This window comes from Giraffa tippelskirchi, chromosome 4, assembly GCF_054371585.1.
Source record: "Giraffa tippelskirchi isolate mGirTip1 chromosome 4, T2T-mGirTip1v1.2.pri, whole genome shotgun sequence".
Taxonomy (NCBI): domain Eukaryota; kingdom Metazoa; phylum Chordata; class Mammalia; order Artiodactyla; family Giraffidae; genus Giraffa; species Giraffa tippelskirchi.
In genome coordinates, this window is record NC_137278.1 from 10,422,481 (window position 1) to 10,435,047 (window position 12,567).

The 12,567-nt window shown below is 41.3% G+C and overlaps 1 protein-coding gene across 37 annotated transcripts in view; it reads left to right on the top strand.

Moving 5' to 3' along the window:
• MAPKAP1 (MAPK associated protein 1) overlaps window positions 1-12,567 on the top strand; it is a 233,532-nt gene that overhangs the window by 108,063 nt on the left and 112,902 nt on the right. For all 37 annotated transcript variants that reach the window (XM_081588533.1, XM_081588538.1, XM_081588554.1 and 34 more), the window contains one exon: window positions 5,200-5,372. In XM_081588533.1, coding sequence (XP_081444659.1) covers window positions 5,200-5,372 — 173 coding nt within the window. The remainder of the gene's footprint in view (window positions 1-5,199; window positions 5,373-12,567) is intronic.

Here is a 12,567-nt window from a genome sequence, read left to right on the forward strand (position 1 = left end):
ATCATTTAATTATAAATATTAATTTTGTTTGTAATTATAAAATAATAACATGCCCTGTATAGAAAATGCAGAAGGATATAAAGCAGAAAATTAAAATTAAACACTCAGAATCCCATGTCTCAGGGAGAATTAATTCATGTGTACTTTTTTGTATATTGGTATAGAAAGTACTGAAATACACGAAGTGTCTTTTCCTTGGGTTAATGGGAGGGTGATTTTTTTTACTCTAGGAGGCTTTTTTGGACTCTCTTCAGTGTAGGTTGCTTCTGAGCTCTCCTAATAGCCTGTGCTTTCCCTCTTAAAAGCTTCTCGCACGTTGTACAGTATAGATCTTCAGCAGACCATGAATTTGATGAAGATCGGTACTGTGTCTGAACTTTGTCTTCAGAGCCCAGTATGGTGTTCCAGTGGGTGTTGGTTGAATGCATGAGAGACTGGGAAGGGTGGAGCTAAACCAGTCTCCCCTGTCTCTGTGGTGACCCTTTCCTTGTGCTCTAATTATGCCTCCATTTCCCCACCTCTGTACTGTGAAACACATATATTGCCACACAGTGAAACTGTATGATATGATCTTTGTTTATTGCTAGTTGCCTTTTAATAGTTAGATGTTAGCTCTTTGGAATATTGCTTGCCTTGATGTGTGATGAATACTTTTAATCCTATGGTCACCTTTCTTTTTTTAAAATAAGTTAATTACTTTCTATTATGTTGATGGATTGTTTTATGTTTTAGATGATTCTCTCTAAATATTGCAACACAGGGACTATTAGATAGAGCTAACTGCCACCGCCTTGAGTTTTTTCAGAAGAGGCTCCTTATTAAAAAATACATAATTTCAAGGTTTGTGCAAGGCATTTTTCCCCCGTCATCAGTGCCTCAAGATGGAATTAGAAGATTAAAAAGATAAAGTGCTTTATTCATTTAATAAGTATCTGCCGTATTTATTCTCATTGTTTTCCCCACACTTGCTATTTCACTGTGAAAGAGAGGGTACCATATAACTATCTGCTTTCATTTCCTAGACAGTGATGACTCCTTGCAGTCAGCTGACAGTGGCAGTGATCTCTGGAGTTGCAGTCCTCCTTGGTTCTCCTTGGGCAGCTCCTCAGTGTGCTCCCTCTCTAGGAGACGACAGTGTTTTTGACATGTTTTTGAGAAGGAGCAGGAGAGAGCTGTCCAGCTTTGGAGAGTGGGGACTGATTCTATTTAGGATAACTTTAGTGAAAGAAGGTGCTGATGTTTAGAGTGGAGGCTTTGGAGTCAGACAGACATGGATTTGAGTCCTGGCTGTTCACTTTGACTGTAGCCAATGACTGTAGCCTTATAAACCTTGGTTTTCTCATTTATATTATGAAGGTAATGGTAGAACCCTACCTCTTACGGTGATTGTGAGAATTAAATAACTTAGGCAGACATTTAGCAGAGTTTATTTAACACTTAGCTGTAAATAAATGTTAGCTATTATTATAATAATAGATATTATTAATAGGGCTCCTACAGCATCCGTCTTTGGCCTTATGTGACCTTTAGTAGACTTGAGTAATAGAAATGGGTCTGATTACAAAACTTAGGCCCTTTCTAGATACTGCACTGCATTTCTAAAGCACTTTATAGTTTGCAAAGTACATTCACATTTGTCATTTCACTGAATCTTTGTATCTTGAGATACTGTGATTCCTGTAGCCCCTCAGTTCCAAGTTCTTCTGAGAAAAGAGGAGGAATAAACAGAAATAAGAAGGGAGAGCAGTGACAGCATCTTAGGGGGTCTGAAAATGAGGTTGAGAAGTGAGTGGTAAGAGGGTGTATAAACCCACTCCAGAAAGACTGCAACTGTTTTCATTTTAACCTTTTGACTGCCTGACAGGATGACACTTGCTGTTTAGAGACATCTTTGCTAGCCATTGGAGTTATTACTTCCAAGCTAAAAACTGTGTGTGTGTGTGTGTACACATGTGTGCATGCATGAGAGAGAGAGAGAGCTTTATGTAGGAGAATTATCTTTTGTATTATTTGTTTTTATAACATAGAGGGAAGACAGTAAAAAACAAAAAAAACACCCCTATGGATCTAATATTAGATGCTGGGTTATATGAGAACTGAAATTTCTCTAAAAATATTTTCTAAACTAATTTCGTGTATTTCCTTACCCTAGTTCTGATATTTTTTTTCCACCTTTAGATCGATACAATCCTGTAGAGGGTGTTAACGATGGAACCAGTTGATTGCTCAAGTCCCTCTACCTCCATCTGCTACCAGGAAACAGGCCCATAGAAGTAGGACAAGTGGGATGGATGGAAGAAACTAACATGTATTGAGTTCCTACCATGTATCCCAGTAGGCATTTGAGTCATTCATGTATTCATTCTATAATTCAACAGATTTTGTTTTTGGAGAGTCTTCTGTGTACCAGGCATAGTGCTAGCCATTGTGTACAGAGCAGTAAACAAAGCAAACATTATTATGGCTGCCCTCATGGAAGCTCAGAGGCTGGTGGGGAAGGCATATGTTGAAGATGTACATAAATAAATATGTCATATCAAATTGTTAAGCATTCTGAAGGAGATGAACAAGACAAGTGTGAGAGGTTAACTGTGGAAGGGTCTTCTTTCTATAGGATTATCAGTGGAGGTTTCTCTGAAGAGGTGTCGTGTGAGCTGAGCCTTGAATAACGATACCAATAATAACAATCCTCACAAGAAATCTCTGATAGATATCACATCCTATTGTTATCACCTTATGTATGAGGAAGAGGAAGAGAAGAGAGTTAAGTAAGCAGCCCAAGGCCACATGTTAGAGAGCCTCCTAGATGCATGCGTGACACTTGCTGTGGCCTTAAGAGGGGAAGAAGCTGTCAAGGCGCACACGTTCAAGACATTCCCAGAAGGCCAGTGTGGCTGAGTAGGTGGGATGGGGGAAGAGAGGCAGCAGATGATGTTGGAGGGTTAGGCAGGCGTCAGATCATGCAGTGCTTTGTTGCACACTGCGTGGAGTTTGGATCTCATTCAAAGTATCATAGGAGCCACTCAGTGAAGGAGTTTCAACAGGAGTGTAACATAATCAAATTGGATGATGCAGTTTGGTACCCACAGATTCCACAAACTATGGATCGTGTAGTACTGTAGTCAGTATCAAGTGAAAAAAAACCACATACAAGTGGACCCTTGAAGTTCAAACCCATGTCGTTCAGAGGTCCTCTGTATTTTTCATCTGTTGACAGTACATGAGGGAAGGACAGGGGCTGAAGGTCAAGAGGCAAGGTTCGTGGGAAGTTTGAGGAGAGAAGCACAAGTGTGCAGTAGTGGTCTCAGGTGGGGTGCAGGTTGGATCAGGAGATACAGTAGGCTTGCTGTACAGTGCTGAGTGTCTGTTTGAGGCTTATCATCATAGGATTTAAAGTAAAATCCATCTGTACGATTACGTGATTTTTCTCCAGTATTTAGCTGAGGAATGCAGAGGGTTGGGGTCATACAAGATTGATGCTCTGCAGACCATATCCAGGGGAATAAGAGAGTATTAAAATTGTATTTGGGGAACTTCCCTGGTGGTCCAGTGACCTAGACTCCACACTCCCATTGCAGGAGGCCAGAGTTTGATCCCTGTTCAGGGAACTAGATCCCACATGCCACAGCTAAAAGATCCAGCTCATGGCAGCAAAGATCCCATGTGCCGCAATTAAGACCTGGTGCAGCCAAATAAATAAATAAAAATATTTTAAAAAATTACATCTGCAAAGGAATGATTATAATGGCTATAATGACCCATGTAATCTGGGGTGGGGTGTTGGGAAATAAGGGTGACTGATAGATAATTAAGAGGTGGTTCAACAGATTATAGTTTAAAGAATTTGAGGGACTACTTGAATAGATGAGGTAGAGGTATATTGAAGTGTATTCAGGTTTTAACCTTATGGTCTAGTGGTTAGGATTCAGCACTTTCACTGCCATGGCCCAGGTTCAGTCCCTGGTCAGGGAACTGAGATATCCCGCAAGCTGTGTGGCAAGGCCCAAATTTAAAAACAAACTGATTAATTTAATTAAAATTTTTGAAGTGTATTCAGTGAGTAGGTATTCTGACTTGAGATATTGGAGTTGTTATAAATCTCCGGTGTACCCAGCACAATCAGTGATTTGAGGAGTGGATGAAAACGCGTTGGGGGTGACGTGGTCTAGGGATTGAGAGCCTTGGGTGTTGGACAGATTGTTCTTTTAGAATGAAGACAGGAATTGGGGTAGGAAAGACTGACCAAGAACTCAGACCTTAGTGAGGGAGCAGGATGACCAAAGGCTGGTGGGTAACAGAAAAAGGAAAGGAGAGGGAGAGGATAGTGCAATTGGGTGGCTTAGGTCTCAAAGGAACAGGGGTTTTTGTTTTTGTAAGAAAGGAGAATTAATAGTTTGGAAATAGCAGGACCAAGAATACCTACTCTGCCTGCTGGCCTTAAAGGTTTGGAGGTTAAAAAGAACAAAGCAAAACAGTCTTCTGGACAGTAGAGGAAGTAGTATCCTCATGACTGGCAGGTCTCAGTTACAACAAAGCAGTGGAGGAATGGTTTTAAGAAAGAAGTAATGATTTATGGGGAGTTTGCTGATGTGTGCAGGAGTTCCAGAGGGGAGTGGAGGGTTTGGGAGGGAGGAGAGAGAGGTGTAGGGGAGGGATTAGGAACATGTAGGTCAGTGTGAGTGTGGTGGTTAGGGCAGTAATAAGACCAGAGACCCTTGAATTTTAGTTCAGTTGAGTGAAGTAAAGAGATGTACTGCATAATGGAGTTAGCCCCCCATCGTCTCCGAGAAAGAATGCGCTTGGTTCCAGTACTGCTAACTGCTTCCTCAGAGAATATGGCAGCTTAGCCTAAGGTCTCAGGGAGTGATATAGCAGCTTTCATGGAGGGCAGCTGATGCCAGGGTCACTCTGAATAAGCAGCAGAGCAATTCTCCTGGCAACAAGCATTAGGTCTGCTTACCACTCTTATTTGTTCATTTTAGTTGTAGTGCTCGTTTACCTTACTGCTGGCAGAGCTGGATCCATTCGAGCAGCAGGAAATTCCGACAGCGTTTCCCCTTCAGGACCACCCCAGGCTCATCAGTTGGTCTGTGCACAAAGAATGAGAACACAGGTCCTGGAGGGCAGTCGTCATAGCCCAGTGGGGTCTGCGTGACCAGAACTGTGTGCTTTACCCTCACGCATGTGCTCTGTCCACAGGGTCACGTAGGCACAACAGCGACCAAGAAGATCGATGTCTACCTCCCCCTGCACTCGAGCCAGGATAGACTGCTGCCAATGACGGTGGTGACCATGGCCAGCGCCAGGGTGCAGGACCTCATCGGGCTCATCTGCTGGCAGTACACAAGCGAAGGACGGGAGCCGAAGCTCAAGTAATCCCCCCTCTCTTGGCTGCTCTGGTTTCTGGCTGTCTCCTGGCCATCCGTGCTGCCCTCTGGGCCTGGCCAGTCTTTCTAGGCATTGGCCTGGGAGCCAGATGTCCACACTGATCCCGATCAGGCTGCTCACCAGATCTTGGGCCTGTGTAACTCAGGCTTATTATCTCAGAGAGTCTGCCTGCAAAATAGACCCAAGTTTATGAATCCAGACCCGAGGAAATGCATTTCCAAACCCTTTTATGATGCTTGCTGATATAAAAGGGGTGTGGACGGTAACGGGAGGGGACTTGTGTTTGTTGAGCAGGGATTGTGAGATGGACACGGTGCTGGATGCTGCATACCTGATTTCTCATGTAATTCTCCCATTTCCTGTGAGGTGAGCATTGCAGTTCTCATTTTGCAGAGAAGGCGGCTCAGGATTAGAGAGTTGTTCTTTGCTGACGTTTACACCAGTGGGAGATGACCCAGTCAGAATTTGATTCCCAATCTGTTTGATGCCATGATTTTTTACGTTATTTCCCTTTGATCTGAATTATAGTTTTCTTTGTTATCAGTCAGTGGTCCAGTTTTTTGCTAGACTCCATTCCTCATTAAACTGTTACATTAAAAATTCAGTGCTTGAAAGTAGAGTCTCTGTGCCTGTACACCATAACTTGAAGTTTAAAGTGGTTTGCTGCTTTAGTCCTCCATACTTGAATTTCTTGTCTGACAGGCAGCCTCTCCTAGTTTTATGTGCCCTTCCTAGCAGTAGGGCTAAATGTAGTTGATGCCTTCATTTTGGAAATGGATTCTCGTGGAAGCTTTTTCTTCTCGCAGTTTGAGTTAGAATGGTCCAGTCTGTCGTGTGTGTGTGTGTGTTTAGGTACATTAAATTTGTACTTTAAATCATTCTTTCAAGTTCTCATTGACAGTACCTTCCACTTTGCCTGAATAAATTGTGGATATAAAGATAATCCTTATTGTTCCTATGGCAGTAGGAAGCCCTTCCAACCAAGATATCACATAGGCTCAGAAAAGGGTTGAGTCTGCAGCTATACTTAAGGCTCAGCTACGATGTTGTTCCTTTTCAGCATAAAGTAGAAACAAGCCCGTGCTAGTGACTTTATAAATGTTGTCTGAGTTAGTGCTTAGAACATTGCTTGATGTGAGAACTGAAACCAAGAGAGGCAAAGGAACTTGCCCAGGGTTACACAGTGAGTTGAACTGTGGCACAAATTTTACAGATGAGGAAACTAAAACAGAGAGAGGCTAAGTGACTTTTCTATATTACACTGTAAGTGGTAGAACTGGTATTTAAACTGAAGAATTTTTTTTTTTTTAATTGAATAAATGACTATTTAAATTCTGTAGTACTTCCATGGAACTCTGCTCAGTGTTATGTGGCAGTCTGGATGGGAGGGGAGTTTGAGGGAGAATGGATACATGTATATATATGGCTGAGTCCCTTCACTGTTCACCTGAAACCATCACAACAATGTTAACCACCTATACCCCAATACGAAATAAAAGCTTAAAATAAAAATTAATAAATAAACTCTATAGTGCTGTGCAATTTTAGGAAGTTTCACACACATTTCACGTAATTCCATAATAACCCTTTCTTTCCCTTCCTTCTCCCCACTGGTAACTACTGTTTTGTTCTTTGTATCTGTAAATCTGCTTCTTTGTTGTTTTATTCACTAGTTTGTTGTGTTTTTTAGATTTCACATATAAGTGATGGCATATAGTGTTTGTCTTTCTCTGACTTATTTCACTTAGCATAATGCCCTCCAAGTCGATCTATGTTGCTGCAAATGTCAAATTTTATTCGTTTTATGGCTGAGTAGTTTTCCATTCGGAGAAGACAATGCACCCCACTCTAGTACTCCTGCCTGGAAAATCCCATGGACAGAGGAGCCTGGTAGGCTGCAGTCCATGGGGTCACTAGGAGTCGGACACGACTGAGCGACTTCACTTTCCCTTTTCCCTTTCATGCATTGGAGAAGGAAATGGCAGCCCACTCCAGTGTTCTTGCCTGGAGAATCCCAGGGACGGGGGAGCCTGCTGGGCTGCCGTCTGTGGGGTCGCACAGAGTCGGACACGACTGAAGTAATTTAGCAGCAGCAGCAGCAGCAGTTTTCCACTGGGGCTTCCCTGGTAGTTCAGTTGGTAAAGAATCCACCTGCAATGCAGGAGACTGCCTGCGATACAGGAGACCCAGGTTGGATTCCTGGGTGGGGAAGATCCCCTAGAGCAGAAAATTACAACTCACTCCAGTATTCTTGCCTGGAGAATCTCATAGACAGAGGAGCCTAGCGGGCTACAGTTCACGGGATCACGAGTTGGACACGACTGAAGCGCCTTAGCACACACGCGCACGCGCAGTAAGATGACGCTGAGCATCTTGACATGAGCTTATTTGACATCTGTCTTATTTGATGAGCTCTCTGTTCAGGTCTTTTGCCTATATTTTAGTCAGGTTGTTTTCCTCTTGTTGAGTTAATTTTAAGAGTTCTTTGTATATTTATCAGATGTGTTTCTTGTAAAGACTTTTCTCCCAATCTGTCGCTCATGTTTTTATTCTCTTAACAGCGATTTTGGCAGAGCTGAAGTTTTTAATGTTAATGAACTCCAAGTTATCAAATTTTTCATAGATTGTGCTTTTGGTTTTACAGCTAAAAAGTCATCACCAAACCTAAGGTTACCTGCTTTTTCTCCTGTGTTATCTACTAGAAGTTTCATAGTTTTGTGCTTTACATTTAGGTGTGTGATCCATTTAATTTTTGTGACAGATGTAAGGTCTGTATTTGGATTTTTTTTTTTTTATCTTAATGTCCAATTGAAAAGGACATCCTTTCTGCACTGAGTTGCCTTTGCTGCTTTGTCAAAGGTCAGTTGACCGTATTTGTGTGGGTCTATTTCTGGCCTGTAAGATTTTTTTAAAACATTCCTTAATTTATATTTCTCTGTCAGATTTGAGTGAAACACTATCTTTTTAGGAATACCCATTTGTAAAAGAAAAATAAAATTCAATGAGGTTTCACCCTGTCAAGAACTTCAGATGGGAAATATGAACTTGTTCTTGACACAAAACCATGTTTATTTTACTTCATAGATAATTTTAAAGATTTGTATGAATAATTTTGACTAGTCCCATTTTTTATGCAGTTTTTTTTGGTCATATATTATGACTCTGTTGTACACTAGAATGGCCATTCCTTGCCTTCTTCTTTTCACTTGTCCCTTAGGCATTCAACATATTTCACTAGTCTCTAAAGTCTGTTGCCCTTCATTAGGCTATTGACAGATGAACTACTAAAAACCTGAAAGATTTTGCTGTAGTATAGACAGCTGGAATAGTGTACTTCAGAGTGTTATCTCAGTGTTCAGTGGGTGGAAGTTTCTGTCTGTAGAGCAGTCCTGTTCAAATGAAATACAATGCAATCACCTCACACCTGTGAGAATGACTAGCATCAAAAAGACAAGATAGCAAGTGTTGGGGAGGGCGTGGAGAAAAGGGAGCCCTTGTGACTTTTGGTTGGGATGTAAACTGGTACAGGCACTATGGAAAACAATATAGAGAGGTTCCTCAGAAAATTAAAAATAGAACTTGTGTATGATCCAGCAATCCCACTTCTGGGTATATATCCATAGGAAATGCAAACAGGATCTCAAAGAGATAACTACACTGCCAAGTTCATTGCAGCATTATTCACTATAGCCAAGATAAAGAAACGACCCAAGAGTTATCTGTGAATGAATGGATAAAGATGATGTGGTGTATATATGCACACAGTGGAATATTATTCAGTCATGAGAAAGAAGGAAATCGTGCTATTTTCAACAATATAGAGGGATCTCAAGGGCATGATACTAAATGAGATAAGTCAGACAGAGAAAGACAAATACTGTGTGATAGAACTTATAGGTGGAATCTAGAAAAGTGAACTCATAGAAACAGAGATTAGAATGGTGGTTTCCCGGGGCTGGGGGATGAGGGAAATGGGGAGATGTTGGTCAAATGTTATAAACTTTCAGTTGGAAGTTCTTGGCATCAAAGTACAGTGAGGTTCAGAAGTGTCAGTTCAGTTCAGCCTCTCAATCCTGTCTGACTCTTTGCGACCCCATGGACTGCAGCACTGCCAGGCTTCCCTGTTCATCACCAACTCCTGGAGCTTACTCAAACTCATGTCCATTGAGTCAGTGATTGCATCCAGCTGTATCATCCTCTGTCGTCCCCTTCTCCTCCTGCCTTCAGTCTTTCCCAGCATCCGTGTCTTTTCCAGTGAATCAGTTCTTCACATCAGGTAGCCAAAGTATTGGAGCTTCAACTTCAGCATCAGTCCTTGCAATGAATATTTAGGACTGATTTCCTTTAGGAGTGACAGGTTTGAGCTCCTTGCAGTCCAGGGGACGCTCAAGAGTCTTCTCCAACACCACATTTCAAAAGCATCAATTCTTCAGCGCTCAGCTTTCTTTATGGTCCAATTCCACATCCATACATGACCACTGGAAAAAACTTAGTTTTGACTAGATGGACCTTTGTCAGCCAAGTAATGTCTCTGCTTTTTAATATGTTGCCTGGGCTTTTCTTCCAAGGAGCAAGCATCTTTTAATTTCATGGCTGCAGTCACCATCTGCAGTGATTTTGGAGCCCAAGAAAATAAAGTCTGTCACTCTTCCATTGTTTCCCCATCTATTTGCCATGAAGCGATGGGACCAGATGCCATGATCTTTGTTTTTTGAATGTTGAGTTTTAAGCCAGCTTTTTCTCTCTCCTCTTTCACTTTCATCAAGAAGCTGTTTAGTTCCTCTTTGCTTTCTCCCATAAGGGTGGTGTCATCTGCATATCTGAGGTTATTGATATTTCTCCTGCAATCTTGATTCCAGCTTGTGCTTCATCTAGCTTGGCATTTCACATGATGTACTCTGCATGTAACTTAAATAAGCAGGGTGACAATATACAGCCTTGACATATTCCTTTTCCAATTTGGAACTAGGCCATTGTTCCATGTCTGGTTCTAACTGTTGCTTCTTGACCTGCATACAGATTTCTCAGGAGGCAGGTAAGGTGGTCTGGTATTCCCATCTCTTTCAGAATTTTCCACAGTTGTTTGTGATCCACACAGTCAAAGGCTTTGGCATAGTCAATAAAGCAGAAGTAGATGTTTTTCTGGAATTCTCTTGCTTTTTCAATGATCCAGCGGGTGTTGGCAATTTGATCTCTGGTTCCTCTGCCTTTTCTAAATCCAGCTTGAACATCTGGAAGCTCTCAGTTCACATACTGTTGAAGGCTGGCTTGGAGAATTTTGAGCATTACTTTGCTAGTGTGTGAGACGAGTGCAATTGTGCAGTAGTGTGAGCATTCTTTGGCATTGCCTTTCTTTGGGACTGGAATGAAAACTGACCTTTTGCAGTCCTGTTGCCACTGCTGAGTTTTCCAAATTTGCTGGCATATTGAGTGCAGCACTTTCACAGCATCATCTTTTAGGATTTGAAATAGCTCAACTGGAATTCCATCACCTCTACTAGCTTTTGTAGTGATGCTTCCTAAGGCCCAGTTGACTTTGCATTTTAGGATGTCTGTCTCTAGGTGAGTGATTACACCATCATGGTTATCTGGGTCATTAAGATCTTCTTTGTATAGTTCTCCGGTGCATTCTTGCCGCCTCTTCTTAATATCTTCTGCTTCTGTTAGGTCCATACCATTTCTGCCCTTTATTGTACCCATCTTCGCATGAAATGTTCCCTTGGTATCTCTAATTTTCTTGAAGAGATCTCTAGTCTTTCCCATTCTGTTGTTTTCCTCTATTTCTTTGCACAGGTCACTGAGGAAGTCTTTCTTATCTCTCCTTGTTATTCTTTGCAACTCTGCATTCAGATGGTTATATCTTTCCTTTTCTCCTTTGCCTTTTGCTTCTCTTCTTTTCTCAGCTATTTGTAAGGCCTCCTCAGACAACTGTTTTGCCTTTTTGTGTTTCTTTATCTTGGGGATAGTTTTGATCCCTGCCTCCTTTACAATATCATGAACCTCTGTCCATAGTTCTTCAGGCACTCTGTCTATCAGATCTAATCCCTTGAATCTATTTGTTACTTCCACTGTTTAATCATAAGAGATTTGATTTAGGTCATACCTGAATGGTCTAGTGGTTTTCCCTACTTTATTCTATTTAAGTCTGAATTTGGCAATAAGGAGTTCATGATCTGAGCTACAATCTGCTCCTGATCTTGTTTCTGCTGACTGTATAGAGCTTCTCCATCTTCGGCTGCAAAGAATATGATCAATCTGATTTCAGTATTGACCATCTGGTGATGTCCATGTGTAGAGTCATCTCTTGTGTTGTTGGAAGAGGGCATTTGCTATGACCCATGAGTTCTTTTGGCAAAACTCTCTGAGCCTTTGCCCTGCTTCATTTGTACTCAAAGGCCTAACTTGCCTGTTACTCCAGATATCTCTTGACTTCCTACTTTTGCATTCCAATCTCCTATGATGAAAAGGACATCTTTTTTTGGTGTTAGTTCTGGAAGGTCTTGTAAGTCATCATAGAACCGTTCAACTTCAGCTTCTTCTGCATTAGTGGTTGGGGCATAGACTTGAATTACTGTGATATTGAATGGTTTGCCTTGTAAACGAACAGAAATCATTCTGTCATTTTTGAGATTGCACCCAAGTACTGCATTTCAGACTCTTTTGTTGACTATGAGGGCTACTCCATTTCTTCTAAGGGATTCTTGCCCACAGTAGTAGATATAATGGTCATCTGAGTTAAATTCACCCATTCCGGTCCATTTTAGATTCCTAAAATGTCGATGTTCACTGTTGTCATCTCCTGTTTGACCACTTCCAATTTACCTTGATTCATGGACCTAACATTTAGGTTCCTGTGCAATATTGTTCTTTACAGCATCAGACTTTACTTCTATCACCAGTCACAACTGGGTGGTGTTTTTGCTTTGGATCCATCTCTTCATTCTTTCTGGAGCTATTTCATTCTTCATTCTTTCATCTTCATTCTTTCTAGAGTTATTCTTTCTGAGAAGTCTAAGAGTCCAAAATGTTCTGCCCATGATGGAGGTACTAGCTAATGCTACTTGGTAGTAAGCATTTGGTAATATATGAGTGTGTCAAGGCAACACCTTAAACTTACACAATGTTGCATGTCAATTATATTTTAATAAAGCTGAAAAAAATGTATAATACAACCTACAA